Source organism: Denticeps clupeoides, chromosome 9 (assembly GCF_900700375.1).
Source record: "Denticeps clupeoides chromosome 9, fDenClu1.1, whole genome shotgun sequence".
In the NCBI taxonomy this organism is placed as follows: Eukaryota; Metazoa; Chordata; class Actinopteri; order Clupeiformes; family Denticipitidae; genus Denticeps; species Denticeps clupeoides.
Window position 1 is genome coordinate 7,608,527 of NC_041715.1, and position 15,864 is coordinate 7,624,390.

The 15,864-nt window shown below is 43.7% G+C and overlaps 1 protein-coding gene across 4 annotated transcripts in view; it reads left to right on the forward strand.

The window, feature by feature from the left end:
• The window catches only part of nalcn (sodium leak channel, non-selective), a 79,909-nt gene that overhangs the window by 57,323 nt on the left and 6,722 nt on the right, over window positions 1-15,864 (forward strand). For all 4 annotated transcript variants that reach the window (XM_028991883.1, XM_028991884.1, XM_028991885.1 and 1 more), the window contains exons 19-36: window positions 1,181-1,317; window positions 2,106-2,247; window positions 3,301-3,374; window positions 5,079-5,180; window positions 5,907-5,976; window positions 6,076-6,167; window positions 7,636-7,758; window positions 8,069-8,125; window positions 8,587-8,707; window positions 9,083-9,214; window positions 11,021-11,188; window positions 11,606-11,710; window positions 11,800-11,906; window positions 12,797-12,917; window positions 13,412-13,510; window positions 13,588-13,681; window positions 15,418-15,524; window positions 15,698-15,772. In XM_028991883.1, the coding sequence (XP_028847716.1) occupies window positions 1,181-1,317; window positions 2,106-2,247; window positions 3,301-3,374; window positions 5,079-5,180; window positions 5,907-5,976; window positions 6,076-6,167; window positions 7,636-7,758; window positions 8,069-8,125; window positions 8,587-8,707; window positions 9,083-9,214; window positions 11,021-11,188; window positions 11,606-11,710; window positions 11,800-11,906; window positions 12,797-12,917; window positions 13,412-13,510; window positions 13,588-13,681; window positions 15,418-15,524; window positions 15,698-15,772 (1,926 nt within the window). The remainder of the gene's footprint in view (window positions 1-1,180; window positions 1,318-2,105; window positions 2,248-3,300; window positions 3,375-5,078; window positions 5,181-5,906; window positions 5,977-6,075; window positions 6,168-7,635; window positions 7,759-8,068; window positions 8,126-8,586; window positions 8,708-9,082; window positions 9,215-11,020; window positions 11,189-11,605; window positions 11,711-11,799; window positions 11,907-12,796; window positions 12,918-13,411; window positions 13,511-13,587; window positions 13,682-15,417; window positions 15,525-15,697; window positions 15,773-15,864) is intronic.

Sequence of the window (15,864 nt, forward strand, 5' to 3'; positions counted from 1 at the left end):
TGGCACATGTATGTACAAATGCATGCATATAAGTGCGTATATTTCTGCATTCTGGCGCCAGTTTTTGTCACTTGTGAATGTGCCAAATAGACCAACCAGCAATGGAAACAGACATGAATCTAAACAGCAATTATTTAGGTCTTCTTGCAATAGCCGCCAAAGAATCTTTTTAATAACCTGGGGAGGCAGAGTGGGCTTTTCTCCCTGCCAAACCTGCCGGCTGCCAGTCTGGGAGCAGACGTCGCACCGAAGGAGGCAAGCGGCAGATTAGCATTTCTCCTTTTCATGCCTTTCCCCATGGGCGGCCACCCACCCCCCCAAAATGCTTTTTCATTTCCGGAGGGGCCTGAGTCAGCCGCGCAGAGACATGCCGAATCGAAGCCAACTGCGGCTCCCTGCCCTGTGATAAGTATTCATCGCACGCTGGCTATTCTGGTGACTTCCTTCCTAATCACAATGCCATCAGCTTTATCTTCACTCTCCCAAACCAGGCTTTTCACCCAGAATTCCAATATGCCTCATTCAGATATTATTAAATAGACATAATTGTGCCTGTGTTATGTGAAATGCCTTTACTCCGCTCATTCGACCAGTGTTTACTCCTCATCATCTGAATATCCTTTCATGTTCAGCTCCAGCTCTAACACACTTTATTAAATTGCATAATTTTGCTCATTTTTTTATTGTTAGTGTTTTATTTTTTTCCATGTGAGAGGGTGTGTGGTCAGACGCTTGGTCTTTGTGACTCTTTGTGTGCTGCTGCCACCTTTGGACGAATTTCTGCGTAGCACCCTGAGACAGTGGAGTCCCGGGCCCTTTAATCAGGACCTCACTGTATGACAGAGATGATATGCATTGTTTTCATACAGTGCATTAGACCGCGGGGGGGTGCTTGTTTTCTCCGTGGAGAACAATGCTGACTGACAACCTTGGAAATTTTTGCGCTGTCACCTCCCGTGGAAAGGCTCTTGGCAGCATTTCTGCTGTGTGGTGTGTAACCTTTTGCGCCCGGTTCCTTTGAAGTGTCTTAATTCAGTTCACTGCAGCAGCGAGAGCAGCGAGGCACTCCTTACACCAGTCATCTCCCCACCGCTGCAGCCTAAACAAACACACACACACACACACACACCTTCATTTGTCCCTCCCATCTTCCGTTCATAATTGCTTATCTCCTCGGCAGCTGAAGCAGAGTGAAGCCAACGCTGACACCAAGGAGAAGCTGCCGCTGCGCCTGCGGATCTTCGAGAAGTTCCCCAACCGGCCTCAGATGGTGAAAATCTCCAAGCTGCCTTCTGACTTCTCCGTGCCCAGGATCAGGTGGATGTTTTCCTGATCCAGAAGCCCATGCTTCCACCTTTTCTGACATTGTAGAGCAAAACTGAAGAATAACACACATGAGATATTTCATATTTTAAGCCCTTTAATGGCAGCATTTCACGCTCTTGGCAAGAGCCTAAAGTTAGACAACGGGGATGGTTTTTCAAAGGGACAAAAAGGGTTCCTCATGAGCTGTATATGATGATTGCAGAGGTGAGCAAAGAGGCGACTTTTAAACTAAATATATATTCGATTCTTCAAAATAGCATCTAACATCATGACCTCCATGAGTGGAATGCCCAAAACATTTGACCTGGTAGTTCACATTTTGTATTTGAGCTTCTTTCATCATTATTTGGTATGATTTACATTGTACATAATCATATAAAACTGTTAATAGCTAATCATTATGTAATGTTTTATGTAATGTTAGCATTGTTCAATTTGACTGAGGTTTATTTCATTGTTTGTGAATTTTTATATTGATCTGAAAATGATCATTGTTCAGTATGCATCTAAATAATTTCCACACAAGTGCAGCCCTAATGCACACCTGCACTCAAATTGTTTTGGTCATATGCATGTCACCATGAATTCGACTCAACACAGTGTGGTGTCAGGCCCAATAAACCGCTCCTGCTCACTAACCTGTATGGAGCTCTGGTCCAGTTCCCTGTAGGGACGGCCCCGTCACTGTGCTTTTTCTTACTGTATAATTAGAGTGGAACTGTGGTCCCTTTAGACACCCCCCACTCACCTGTCATCACCTGTGTTTCTGCGTGCCTTAGGGAGAGCTTCATGAAGCAGTTCATCGACCGTCAGCAGCAGGACACCAGCTGTCTCTTCAGACGACTACCGTCTGCGTCGTCCTCGTCCTGTGACCACTCCAAACGATCGGCAATAGAAGACAACAAGTACATAGATCAGAAGGTAGCCAAAAATATCCCCTCTAAAATGATGGGTTGGAGAACTATTGACTGAAGGTCAAATAACTTTTATTATTAAATAAAATTGGTACTTACATGCATTGTATGTTCCACAAGTTCCACAATTTACAATGACTGTGTTCAAAAACAACTTCTCTAACTTTTAATGAGTTTAGTTGGATGAGACTTCATTTAATCCATTAGCATTGTTTCAACATGGATCATTGGTGACCGTTCATTGGTAAACTTTGATTACTTGCTAAAGTTATCTTTACATCATGTTCATTCTGTCTTGCTGTGTGAAGGGTCAAACAAGCATAACACTTAAAATACTGTGTTATGACTTTCCAAAGGAATGTTCCATTAATCTCTCACTGTCCCCACAGTCATCGGTATACCACTCCTATCGAGGGGTGTATTGTATTCATTTGATCAGCTAAAACTGTGGCAGCAGCCTAGTGGGTAACACACTCGCCTATGAACCAGAAGACCCAGGTTCAAACCCCACTTACAACCATTGTGTCCCTGAGCAAGACACTTAACCATCATTTACATTTACGGCATTTATCAGATGCCCTTAACCAGAGCGAATTACAATCAATAGTTACGGGGACAGCTCAGGGTTAAGTGTCTTGCTCAGGGACACAATGGTAGTAAATGGGTTTTTAACCTGTAATTTTTGTGCGGGTTTTGTATGTTACCCACATTCATTTTTAAAAAGCCGGTTTTGCAAAAACACATTTCTTGTGTCTCGGCTTATCGTTGTTCTTTAGACCAAAAGGGACAGTGGGGGGTGAAAGATCATGATGTGTGTGACCCATGTTGACAATCAGTCCTGTATTATGAATCCTTAGCAGCCAATCAGAAAGTTGTTTATTCCTCAAAAACATAAACATGTGTGTGTGTGTCTGTGCTCTGCACATTGATTAATGCAGTCTCTAAAGTAACAGTGGCTCAGCAATGGTACAAAAATGAATAATACATTGGTGACATTGCACTTCATAAAACCCGTGTCCAGTCTCTTACTGCGTTGTCCGAACGTGTGCCGGTTTCACAGCTCCGGAAGTCGATATTCAGCATCCGCGCTCGCAACCTGCTGGAGAAAGAAACGACCGTCAATAAAATCCTGAGGTGAGGCTGAGCTCTTCCCGTGTCTTCCCATGTTCTAATCACTAGAAAAGCCTTCAGAGACGTGGCAGCTTCGTAATGCGATGCGCTCATGGGTTCCTCCAAGGGGGGGGGTGAGGGAGTTTTTTTTAATGAATGAAAATGGGTGGGTACACATTACACAGGCAGAGGCCGCGCGGCTTGCCGCAGTTAAGCGCTGCCCCGGATTTCTGCCCTCGGGGCCGTAGCACTCATTTATTCTCTTTAGAGGGATGCAGGAAAATGTTTTCAGCGCTCGGTTGCGCACGTTCCATCAAAACAGCCCACGCCGCTAGTGATCCGGCCGGTCTTGCGTGGGGATAGATAACGGGACGCCGGTCGGCGAGGGATAACTAATGATTCGTTAAAGTCTTGGCATCAGCTTTCCTGTCAGGCTAAATCTCACTTTCATTTGCTCTGGGCCGGACTCAGCAAGCTCCTTCTGCCCCGCAGAACACACTGTGCCCCGCCCTCCCGTTTCGTCACGTCCCTCTCCCTCCTTTTCCCCTCCCCTCTCAACACGCCAGACCTTCATCAGCAGCCGGCCCTCCCCAGACAGTTAGCCTGTCTGCCTGTCCATCTGTTTGTCCATCTGTCTGTCTGTATTTCTGTCTGCATTTTCAGGCTCACGCCTGTCTGTCTGCGGCGAGTGTCTTGTAGCTCGGAGGGGCTGTAAATACAACAGACTCTCCTGCCCCTCGGGCCGCGGTCGCTCTTCTACGCGGCTTTGCAGTTAATAGACAGCTTGCAGACAGTTTGGCAAATTGCCCTCCTCTGGACACACAACCACGGCATGATTTAGGAATGGGCAAGATTAATATTATAACTTTACTCATCAGAAGTATTCAGTCACGCAGTTGGCTTCTTTTGTTCAACGAATCCCCTTCATTAGGACAACAAACCTCGAAGGAGTCAGCAGTCAAAATGCATAACCGTGCACACTGCAGGCAGTCGATCAAAATATGTATTTTTTCATCCTCACCCACTTCCATTAAAATACACGTCATATTGGATCTCAGCATTGTTTACATATTAGTTACTGTAATATTATTGCATTCATTGTAATCCTTACAAAAAAATATGTAATTATTAAACCTCAGTGCAGACATAATTCTGCACACCCCCTGCAATCTCTGGCACCACACCTCCCATCTCTGACCCCTGACCTCTGAAATGCCCACTTTTTCACTGTATCTGCTTCCTGTAAAGTCCTTATCGGCGCACTCTGCAGATTGGTGCCCAGGGTTCCCCACTGCGTTGGACTAATGAGCTCCATCTGCCATGAGCCAATGGAGGCTGCAGTGACCCGATGACCCAGGATGGCAGTATAACCCCAGGGACGGATCTGTTTTAATTCATCCGTCCTCTCTGCTCTTTATCATGGTATATTTTATGTGAGTGGCCAGCACAGCAGTAGCGTTGAAGTGCGTTTGAAGATGACGACCCTTTGACAGGGTAGATCAAGCATGAGCATCTGTGGGCTCTTACCTGAACTTGTCTTCACCGAAATCAGTGGGACCGTGGCCTTTCAGAGTAATGAGTCCAGATGTGTTGTTGGCGATTCCATTTGTTTTAATAGGGCCACTTGGCTCTTAATTGGTCATGAGACGCGAGGGGATTTTAGGCCGCGACCGCAGACTGTGGTTTGGATGTTGGACTTTTTCATTTTTTAATTTCTCCTGTTCTCAGGGCCTGTACCAGACAGCGCATGCTGAGCGGCTCATTCGAGGGGCAGCCTGCCAAAGAGCGCTCCATACTGAGCGTCCAGCACCACATCCGCCAGGAGCGAAGGTTTCAGACATACACACACACACACGCATGCACACACACGCACACACAAAAACATTCATACATGGACATAACAATGTTTTGTAAATGTGTTATATAAATGTGCTATATATAAACCTAAACCTATCCACACCACTAAACGTCCAGTTCAAATGATGCCTTTGTGTGTAAGTGAATGGCACACGAATGGTCAAGCAAATTTGTCTTTTCTAGATGGAAACTCTAGGGGGAATTTTTTTTTCTGATTTACCAGTCGAATTGCAGCATAACCAAGTCAGATTACATTTACATTTACATTTATGGCATTTATCAGATGCCCTTATGGTTGTAAGTGGGGTTTGAATCTGGGTCTTCTGGTTCATAAGCAAGTGTGTTACCCACTAGGCTACTACCAGCTGTCAGATTAGTGAATGTATTGCTGAGCCTCCCTTCATAGCAGCATGCTTATTTTACATCAGCAATGCTTAAGTGTAGCTTTCGTGAAACACAAGTAATGCCATAAATGCATAAATGTAAGTAATTAAGATTCCTGAACTTGGAAGTATGATCATATGACAAGCACACAAACTCAAAGTGCAGTACAAATACAAAATAATGCACAAATACATTCACAAACACGCACAATCTCACTCTGCTTTTCATCGGTGCTTTGCCCAAGTTTGCTTTAAACTAGATGCCTTTATGTGTGTGTGTGTGTGTGTGTGTGTGTGTGACCCTGCTACCCTTCAGATCCCTGCGGCATGGGTCGACCAGCCAGCGCATCAGCCGAGGGAAATCCCTGGAGACCCTCACTCAGGACGTAAGTGTACGCACACACACAGAAACACCAGTCGCATCCATCTCTGTCCGCGCTGCATTCACATCGATGAATCCCCCCGTGATCCGTTTCCTCCCCCAGCACTCGAGCACGGTGAGATACCGCAACGCTCAGCGAGAGGACAGCGAGATTAAGATGATCCAGGAGAAAAAGGAGCAGGCAGAGATGAAACGGTACTGCCGGCACTCGCTGCGTGTCATCAACACGCAGTACAGAGACACCCTCTGCTGAAAGAGCGCCTTCGGATAGCCAGGCGTAGCTCATTTCCATCAATTCGCTACTGGTGTTCCACATAGACAGAGAAGTTATCAGTCACCGAACACAGGGATCACATATCGAGTGGCGGCCTACACAGACATATGTTTCTCTTTTAACAGTAGCAGATTCAGGCTAATACAGTGATGATCTGTCAAATCTTAACTGTGCAGCTCACTAATTTCATGTGTTTAAATATCCGGCCAATAAAAATCCTACCAGCACTTCACACAGATCTTGCCGTAACCCAGTGCATCGTGGACTGATACCTCGCGAGATCAACCTCTATTGCACGTTACCTGCTGTTGATGTTTCATACAGACACATATCAGCATTGTCTGGGATTTTTTAGAATCATGTTAAAAATGTATCCGCTATAGCAGTCATGCTACATAAAACTAAAACACTGGCCTTTATTAGACGCATGGTAGTAAGTGGGGTATGAACCTGTGTTCACAGACGTGTGTCTAACCCACCAGTCATGAATGGGCTAGTAGTGGCTATGGGCGAGGCACTGCTTTTCCCCCTCCAGCCCTGGACAAAACCCCTGGATACACATAGTTTGAACCATGGCACTGTTACTGAGTAGCCATATTTAAAAAATATATAATAATAATAGTAGTCATGTCATTAATGAGCTCAGGTCTGAAGCCACTTAATCAACAAAAGGGGAACTCCCAGCTGCTCCCACCGTGTCCCTGAGCAAATGAACTGTTTTGCTCCAAGCAGACCAGACCAGTAAATAATGAATGGAAGTCACTCTGGATAAGAGCATCAGCAGATTCCGATGGAAATCAGAGTGTCACTTGTTCAGTTGGACGGTCAGAGGATGAATTCCCACTGCATTCTCTTACCTTAGGAGCACAATTCAGGGCAAGTTTGTTCTGCCAAGCAGAGCAGGCAACTGTCATAAAATAACAATGCACACAAAGTCAGCGATCGTAGTCAGATTAAGCCGATAATAGTTATTGTTCTTATTATAAAGCAATAGTTATTGCTTTTTTTCATGTAAATATCTCATTTGAGGCTATAAGAAGCATAATCCACATCAATGTTTTGCCAGTGTTTCAATATTTTGAAGCGTGTGTGCAGTTTAATTCTATTACAGTTCTTCTTTGTGGATTTGCTGATGTAATACAGATAACAAAAATATTATTTTGGCCATTTCTTTGGAAAGACTTACTTTGTGCGTTCTTGTGCTGGCTACTTTCAAATACCTTTGGGAAAGAAAAGTATGCCATTTACCAGGAGTGATATGGTGAGTCTTTCTGGTAACATACAGACTCCTATTTAATGGAGGTTTTAAGTGCGACCGGTCTTGGTGATTTTGCATCAGTTTTTGACATTTTTTAACTAAGCTCTGTTCTTTTTACTGTTCATTAACAGGAAAGTCCAGGAGGAAGAGCTACGGGAGAATCACCCTTACTTCGACAAGCCTCTTTTCATTGTGGGCAGAGAGCACCGCTTCAGGAACTTCTGCAGAATGGTGGTGCGGGCACGCTTCAATGCGTAAGTCCAAAAGACCTTAGAAATCCCCAAATCCATCTGAAGAACGACTCATGACTCCCATTCCATGGCGCATAGCGTACTGCCCTCTCATGAACGTTCTCTGGGGATGTTTTTTCGTTAGAGAGCAGAATATTACTCACTCGAAGCTTCTTTGTCTCTGCAGGACAGCATAGGTACATTATGACCTATTGGTGATGTATGTGAATAGACTCATATACTTCCGTGGTTTGGTTTCATGGAGTGTGGGTGGGGTTTTGTATTGAGTTACCCTCTGTACAGGAAATTAATGTTTTATTCTTTTGCTGTGCAGGTCAAAAACGGACCCCATTACAGGAGCAGTGAAAAGCACTAAGTATCACCAGCTATAGTAAGTACTCACATTCACAGCAAGAATACCATTTGTTACCATTTAAATTGCTGACTGAAAACGTTATGCACTAAAATGATGCACTAGAAATGCCATTGGTGCATTTTACCTATTCATGCTGCATATACTTTTTATTCCATATTAAACAGTTTATCATAAAAACATCAGCTAGTGATTTTTTTTATTTTCATTCTAACCTTTACTAAAACGAGAGAAGGGGATTGCTTGTGGGATTTAAAAATCCGATTAAAATCCTGTAAGAACTCTGAAAGGTGACCTTTACGTTTTGGTTCGGTACCCTTGGCTTGTAGAATAATCCTGGGAGGTTTTTGCCTTGTGTGAAATCAGGATAAGATTATAAAATTCAGCTCATTACAGCGAGAACGTATGGAGATGTACTGAAGCATGACCCAATTATGGTGTGTGTGTGTGTGTGTGTGTGTGTGTGTGTGTGTCCTCAGTGATCTCCTGGGCCTGGTGACTTATCTGGACTGGGTGATGATCATCGTCACCATCTGCTCCTGCATCTCCATGATGTTTGAGTCGCCCTTTACCAGGGTCATGCATGTGCCCACCTTACAGGTATCCCAGCAGCCCCTTTCTCTGCCCACGTTTCAAGGCCACATACTCACCCTCCTGTCTCCCACTGATGGTCTCATTTTGAGCGACAGTCTTTAGGGGACGTCTGATCTGAGTCAGAGAAAAAAAAGATCCACTCTTTTCCTCTATTCCACAGTGGTTTGTGGAGATATTTAGAACTTCACAAAAGGCCATGACCACTCATTTCAGCCCACTTACATCCTCCTGTCTCCACTCTCAGAGTGTAGCCCATCTTGGCAATGTGTCTTCAGGTGGTTTTTTATATAAAGTTGGGAACAGAACAGGACTGGGTTGAGGATATCTGGTATCTCTGGTCTCAGTTGTCGTGACTGGCTTTGTATGTGCTTCTGGCTACAGATTGGCGAGTACGTGTTCGTCATCTTCATGAGCATCGAGCTGAACCTGAAGATCATGGCTGACGGGCTCTTCTTTACACCCACAGCCGTCATCCGGGACTTCGGTGGAGTCATGGACATCTTCATCTACTTAGTAAGCCTGGGGGCAAAATGTCTTGGCAGCTCACGTGGAATGAAGGCTTCTCTTTGATTACAAGGACCCCCTAATGAGTCTGAAGATTTTTCAGGACTTTTTTTTTAATGACTGTAAACAACATTTCATTTTAATGTCTCAGTATTATAAACATCTTCCTGTTTACGTTGAGTCCCGTTTAGCCTTCGTTCCAAAACAACTTTCTTGTGCAAACACCATTTGCATAGAGATTGTATAATGAGTTTGGGGAAGAATAAATTTCTCCCATCTTGAAAGCCTCTGATGTGCTTGGTCCATAACTGTGTGTCAGTTTTTATGATGGTCCAGTTTATCAAGTTTATCAAGGCCAAAATCAAAAAATAAGTGTGAGAGTGCAGCTGAATAATACTGAATGAGAGGGGAAAATCATTCATCAGTGGGTGTTAAATTCTCATTTGGTAAATGAACGTTGTAGTTTACATTTATTTAATCTTATTTTTAACCCTATTTTACCTATGTAGATTATGCCAGTTTAACATGGTTTCAATTGCAGACTAGTCTAGTATTTTGATACTAGATATTGATATTTTTCATGTAATATATGAATTTAACAAAACTTTTATGAATAAAGAAAAGTGAATGCACTTGAATGAACCCTTTTGAGCTAAAATGATTAGAGAACCACAACAATTGCAAATAAGATGGAAATAAGGATGGTTAAATCAAAAGTAGAAATTCCAGAATATATACAAGGCGTTGAAAAGGTTGTCTGAATGTCTTTGAGCCATGCTTGCTGCATACCTGAACAACCCAGTAAAACTCTACTCCAAAATGGACACCAAAGTTATGCTGCTGCAACAACAGACAAAAAAAAAAAAAAAGAATTATTATAAGGTAAAAAAAAATTACATTTAAATTTCAGGCCTTAAATATTATTAAAAATGACTAGTAATCATTCAATCCAGAGATAAAAGGGCATAATAATAATAATTATAATTCAGACCCAAACTATTTTTTACTGGTAACATCTAAATTATTTGGTGAATGTCTAATATGTCTTTTGCAGTTCTGTGTATGAGGTCAGAATTAGCGGAACCGCCTATGGAGCTAAACATCTAAATTCTGCAGTGTTCTGAGTTCTCCTTATATTAAAAATGTATGCAATGTTACTGAATCAGGGCTAGCCCACTGAGGCGAGAAAAGTCATCAAAAGCCTTCAATCTGTCAGTAATCCGGGTTCATTAAGGCCAGCAACGAGAAAGCAAAAATTGTCACCCCCTAGTGGCTCGCTGCAGTACAGGTAATATGAGTCTGTTAACATTGACAAAGGCAAAAAAACAACAGAAAATGAATGTATAAAATAAAAATATATTATATAATAATGTCATATAATAATAAGATAAAATATAATTAATATTGTATTTTAGAAGAGCATCTGGCCCTCACAGTTTCTGCCTTAACAAAGTCTTAAATTTAACTTTCTTAATCCTGCAGATTCTCTGCATTAATTTGTCCCATGTCCTTTTGTCTTTCTAGCTGCCCCCTGTCCTTAAAGCTGGCAGATCATTAAGTTGGTCATTGTCCCCCGAAGCCCTGGATGCATCATTTATTGCAGTGATGAATAAATTATAAAAGTTTAAAATGTGCTGCTGTTTTGTCTGAACATCCAAGGACAAGGATGCATTGGTGCAGCTATGGCTTTGCAGAATTATGTGCATCCATTATTAGGTTAAGAGGTCAATAAATGCTTAAGCATCGTTATTAAGACTTACTTAGATGACCCAAGTTCTATTTTATTCTTATACCCTCCTCTTCTCTCCCCATTAGGTGAGTCTGATCTTCTTGTGCTGGCTGCCCAGTGACGTGCCTCCAGAGTCCGGCGCTCAGCTGCTGATGATGCTGCGATGCCTGCGCCCACTACGCATCTTCAAACTGGTACCACAGATGAGGAAGGTGGTGCGTGAGGTCCTTAAAGGCTTCAAGGAGATCTTCCTGGTTGGTATTTAAGCAAGTGCAGCCACAGGTCAGGGTGTCATAGTCAAAACAATGAAATAGCACATGTAGAAAAACAAACATGTTTCATTTTCATGAAGAGAGATGGCTGCTTAATAAATCTGATTAATGAAAATTGTTGTTTTTTTTCTGTTAAAAATTTCTGTGTTAGATACTTCAAAGTAGCATAGCTTAAGGTATTTTCCTCAAAATACAAAATACCTTAACTCTTCATGAACTCTTCATGAATTTATCAAGAAGAAGTCCCAGAAGGATTTGACTGGCTCAACAGTGTTGGTGGGGTTCCTCTGAGCTGCATTGGCCGTGCAGTTCTGCAAGGTTTTGTAGTGTTGGCCCCTAGAGACCAGAGTTGTGAGAAAGTCTTTTTCTTTAAAGAGTGATATTGATTCATGTGTCCAGGTCTCCATCCTGCTCTTGACGTTAATGCTGGTGTTTGCAAGCTTCGGGGTTCAGCTCTTTGCCGGAAAACTTGCCAAGTGCAACGATCCTCACGTCACTTCACGGGTAAGTGGGAGTCTTAAGGTGTTCCCAGAGTGAGGAAAGTGAAAGTGAAAACCGACTAGGAGAATTAACTCCTTCCTCATCTTTCTTAGGAGGACTGCCATGGGATCTTCAGAATCAATGTTAGCATCTCAAAAAACCTAAACTTGAAGCTGAGGCAAGGAGAAAAGAAACCAGGCTTCTGGGTACCGAGAGTCTGGTATGGCACTTTCACAGCTTTGCATTATGATTGGCTGAGATTGGCTTTTGACTGAATTATTTATAATGAGGCCAATTAATATAAAAACATTGACCACTGTTACATGCTGACAAGGTGAAGGCAGGAAGGAAGCTACCCCTGCCTCACTTGTTCTGAGTGACTGATGAGAGTGGTACCTACCTGGTATCAAGCTCACAGCAATCCCAGAAGCCCCAGCGAGTCCAGGACAGTCTCTTTCTGAGTGATGGATGCATCATTACGAGAAAAAAGGCTCCATTAATATTTCATCAGTGGAATAGCTTTGACTGCTAATTGGCGCTGCAGCGTCGTTTTTGCCTTGGACTCACACAGAGAACAAAGAGATGTAGCAATTGGCAGCACTGGGTGGCGCTGTGTTCCCAGTCGCACAGGCCACTCCACCATGAGCCTCCTTTCCTGCGGAGTGTGTTTCCGACAATAATGAAGCACAGTGACACAGCATTGACACTGTCTCTTTTTGCACCTCCTCCTGTGTTTTGAGTCACTCTTTCATCTCTGTGCTTTTTGATCTGACAGTGAGCACCATTGCAGTTTCCATTAAAATGCCTTTTTTTTAAAAGAAAACAGAGTGTGGGCTGCACAGCGGTTAGCGACATTTGCATGGTGCAGGTTTCCCTGGGTTCTCTGTTTTTTCTCCCGCCATCCAAATACATGTACACTAGGTGAATGATGTGTGCGTGTGTCCTGTGGTGAGTGCCCTGCCCTGCACCCAGTGGCCCTTGATGGGCTCCAGCAGCCATGACCCTGAGTAATAGGACTAAGTAGTTATGGATAGTTAAGGAGTTTGAGTGTCATTTTCAGCTAAATCAGCAAATGTTGAGTGATTAATGTTTCTATCTTTCTTTTTCCAGGGCCAATCCCCGTAACTTTAACTTTGATAACGTTGGAAATGCCATGCTGGCACTGTTCGAGGTGCTGTCTCTGAAGGGCTGGGTGGAGGTTCGAGATGTTATCATCCACCGGGTTGGGCCGGTAAGACTGTGCTGTTCTTCAGGCCTGATAAAATACAGATTAAATCTCAATCAGGGACAGTCTGGAAAGACGTGTCATTTTTCATCATTCAGGGTTGTATGTGTTCTGTAGGCCACATTTGTAAATTTCATGTAAAGCATGACCTCTGGCTTTACGGAAGTGAATCCAAGCAACGCTCAAGTACAGGGGTCATCCACAATGTTTTTTTTTTCCTGTTTTCATGGGAGGTTGAATCAGGGTAAACCCAAAAATGTTCCAGATCCAGGGAGCAGTGACCCCTGCTCTAGCGTCCTGTTAGCTGTTATGGAGACGGTCCTGTCTCGCCAACATGTGGTTGACTGTCCAGCCTGACTTTGGTGCCTGGCCCCTCTCCGTTGTGTCTTGTCTTTTGTTTTATTATGTGCAAAATGCTGTTTTTAATGAACTCTTTTTGATTATTTTGCCACTGGTGCCATAAGAACCCCTTGTAACTCTACTACAACACTCTCCTTCAGATACACGGCATCTACATCCATGTCTTTGTGTTTCTGGGCTGCATGATTGGCCTGACGCTATTCGTCGGGGTTGTCATAGCGAATTTCAACGAGAATAAGGTATGAGCTTTTTCACAAAGGAGTCCATAACTGCCAGAAGTAAAATGAGTGTAGACACTGGTGTCTTTGTTTCTCAGGGGACGGCTCTACTCACTGTGGACCAGAGGAGATGGGAGGATTTGAAGAGCAGACTGAAGATCGCCCAGCCTCTTCACCTACCACCCAGACCAGGTCTGGCAGGTTATCTGAGAAAAGTGTGCATTTATGTGTCTCCGCTGAGTTCTGGACTCCTGTCTCTGACGAAAGAGGGTCTGCAGTGAAAAGCTGTCAGGTGGAGACAGATGAGGCCATGGTAACGAGCGGTGAAGCAGGGAGCATGGAAGAGAGACAGCGAGGAGACAATCCTTGGACTGCTGTGGATAAATGTCTTGTTTGGGTGCTCCGGCTGTCGTCTTAATCCGCTTTGTCTTCCATTCGCTCTTCTAATGGCTCCTTCCATCATCATCATCATCTTTCTGCTGATTTATTCATTGGTTTCCTTAAAAATGGCTGACTGTAAAAATATTTTTATTTTTATAATGGCTATTATAATAAATAATGGCTATAATAAATAATCTCATTTTATCTCGCTTGTCTTAAATATAAATTACGGTTTGGATATGGGAAACATCCCATCTCCATGTCATGTCTATCACATCAAATTCAAATATTCACTGCATCCTTTTTGGAAATAACTTGTGTCCAAACCCTCCCAGCACTTTTTTAAGCATGCAGAGTTAATATTAATATACTAAAAACACACCCGATATGCCTTGTACATCAGCCAACAGTTTACATTACATTTCCATTTTACATATACAGCATTTATCAGACGCCCTTATCCAGAGCAGGGACACAATGGTAGCAAGTGGGATTTGACCCTGGGTCTTCTGTTTCATAGGAGAGTGAACTACTACCATCCCTTGGTTTAAAACCTGAATAATGTGTTACTGTTGAAAACCAGTCGTCCCCAGCTTCTGCCTTGTACTGTATACAGCCAGCCACCTCCAATCCCACTTCTGTCAGGCTGCAGATATTAACTGGGTGGGAACCGAGCGGTCCGGTCTGGTCAGGCCTTCAGGCGGCTCATATGAGAGCTTTCTGTCTTCTCGACTTCCTGTTCTTCCTGTTTCGGTGATTGATTTGGTGCTTTTCTGGAAGTGCCTCCTCACACCTTACTTTACCCCTCAGCCGTGGGCACAGCGGCTACCCGGCACAGCGGTGCTTTTTCTTTTAGGCAGCTCATGTTTGACTTGAGCAGCCTTAGTTGGGAAGCTGCCCATAAAAAGCAGAGCCTCTGCTTCAAAGATGCAGCAGACACAGGAAGCCGTGGATCTTCTGATAAGCCTCCGCAGGTCCTTTTGCCAAGAGCCTTCTGGGTGCCTGTAAACCCGAGCTCTTTCCCCCACCCTGTCTATTTATTTTGGACAACTTGAAAGTGTCTAAAAGACACCAGTGTCTACTCTTCAGCATACAGATCTGTCTCCCGTCTCTGGGAAGAGCAGCCCAGACCCTCCAGGTGTCTCACCAACACTTCTCCTAGCCTTTTGAGGCAGTGTCATTTAAACCCTGGCTCGGCTGTCAGACACCTGGCTTCACAGACAGGAGCTCTCTCACAGCCTGGCAGCGCTTTCAGCGCCAGATTACAGCCACCTCCTTCCACGGGGTGTAACGCTCGGCTACCCTGTAACCCTGCCTGCTTCCCCGCTGCGGACCCATGGACTCATTTCCGTTTCTTCTCTCCCACCGCATGCCTGGCTTCACTACAATCACATCTTTTTTTTTTTCCTCTTCATTCAACTCCCCAGTATGTCGGACAGATAGATCTATTTTTTAGTAAAGGATGTGCCTGGTTCCGGTGCTGATGTCGATGGCGAAGGAACCTGTGAGAGTATCAACTTTTCCCTACATTTCTGTACCCGGTTTAGAAAATGGCGGATTCCGGGCCAAAATGTACGACATCACCCAGCACCCATTTTTTAAGAGGGGTATCGCAGTGCTTGTGCTGGCCCAGTCTGTGCTGCTGTCTGTCAAGGTGAGAATCCATTTGGTACTGCACTGCTGGTAGCTTGAGAATACTCTTTATTGGATCAAATAGTTCAGGTCTTGGCTCACAATTCTTATTTATATTTAATACGTTACATTTATAATATATTTGTTCTATAGTTACTCACAACAACACTTAAAACAAAAGTGTGTTTGTTTCAGTGGGATGTGGACGACCCTGTAACTGTCCCCCTGGCCACCATGTCTGTGGTTTTCACCTTCATATTTGTGCTGGAGGTATGAATTCATACACAGTTGTCATATTTGCATCATCTTTGCACTCATTTTCAATTTAAAAAAATAAAACAAAACTGCGGCTTCTCTGATCC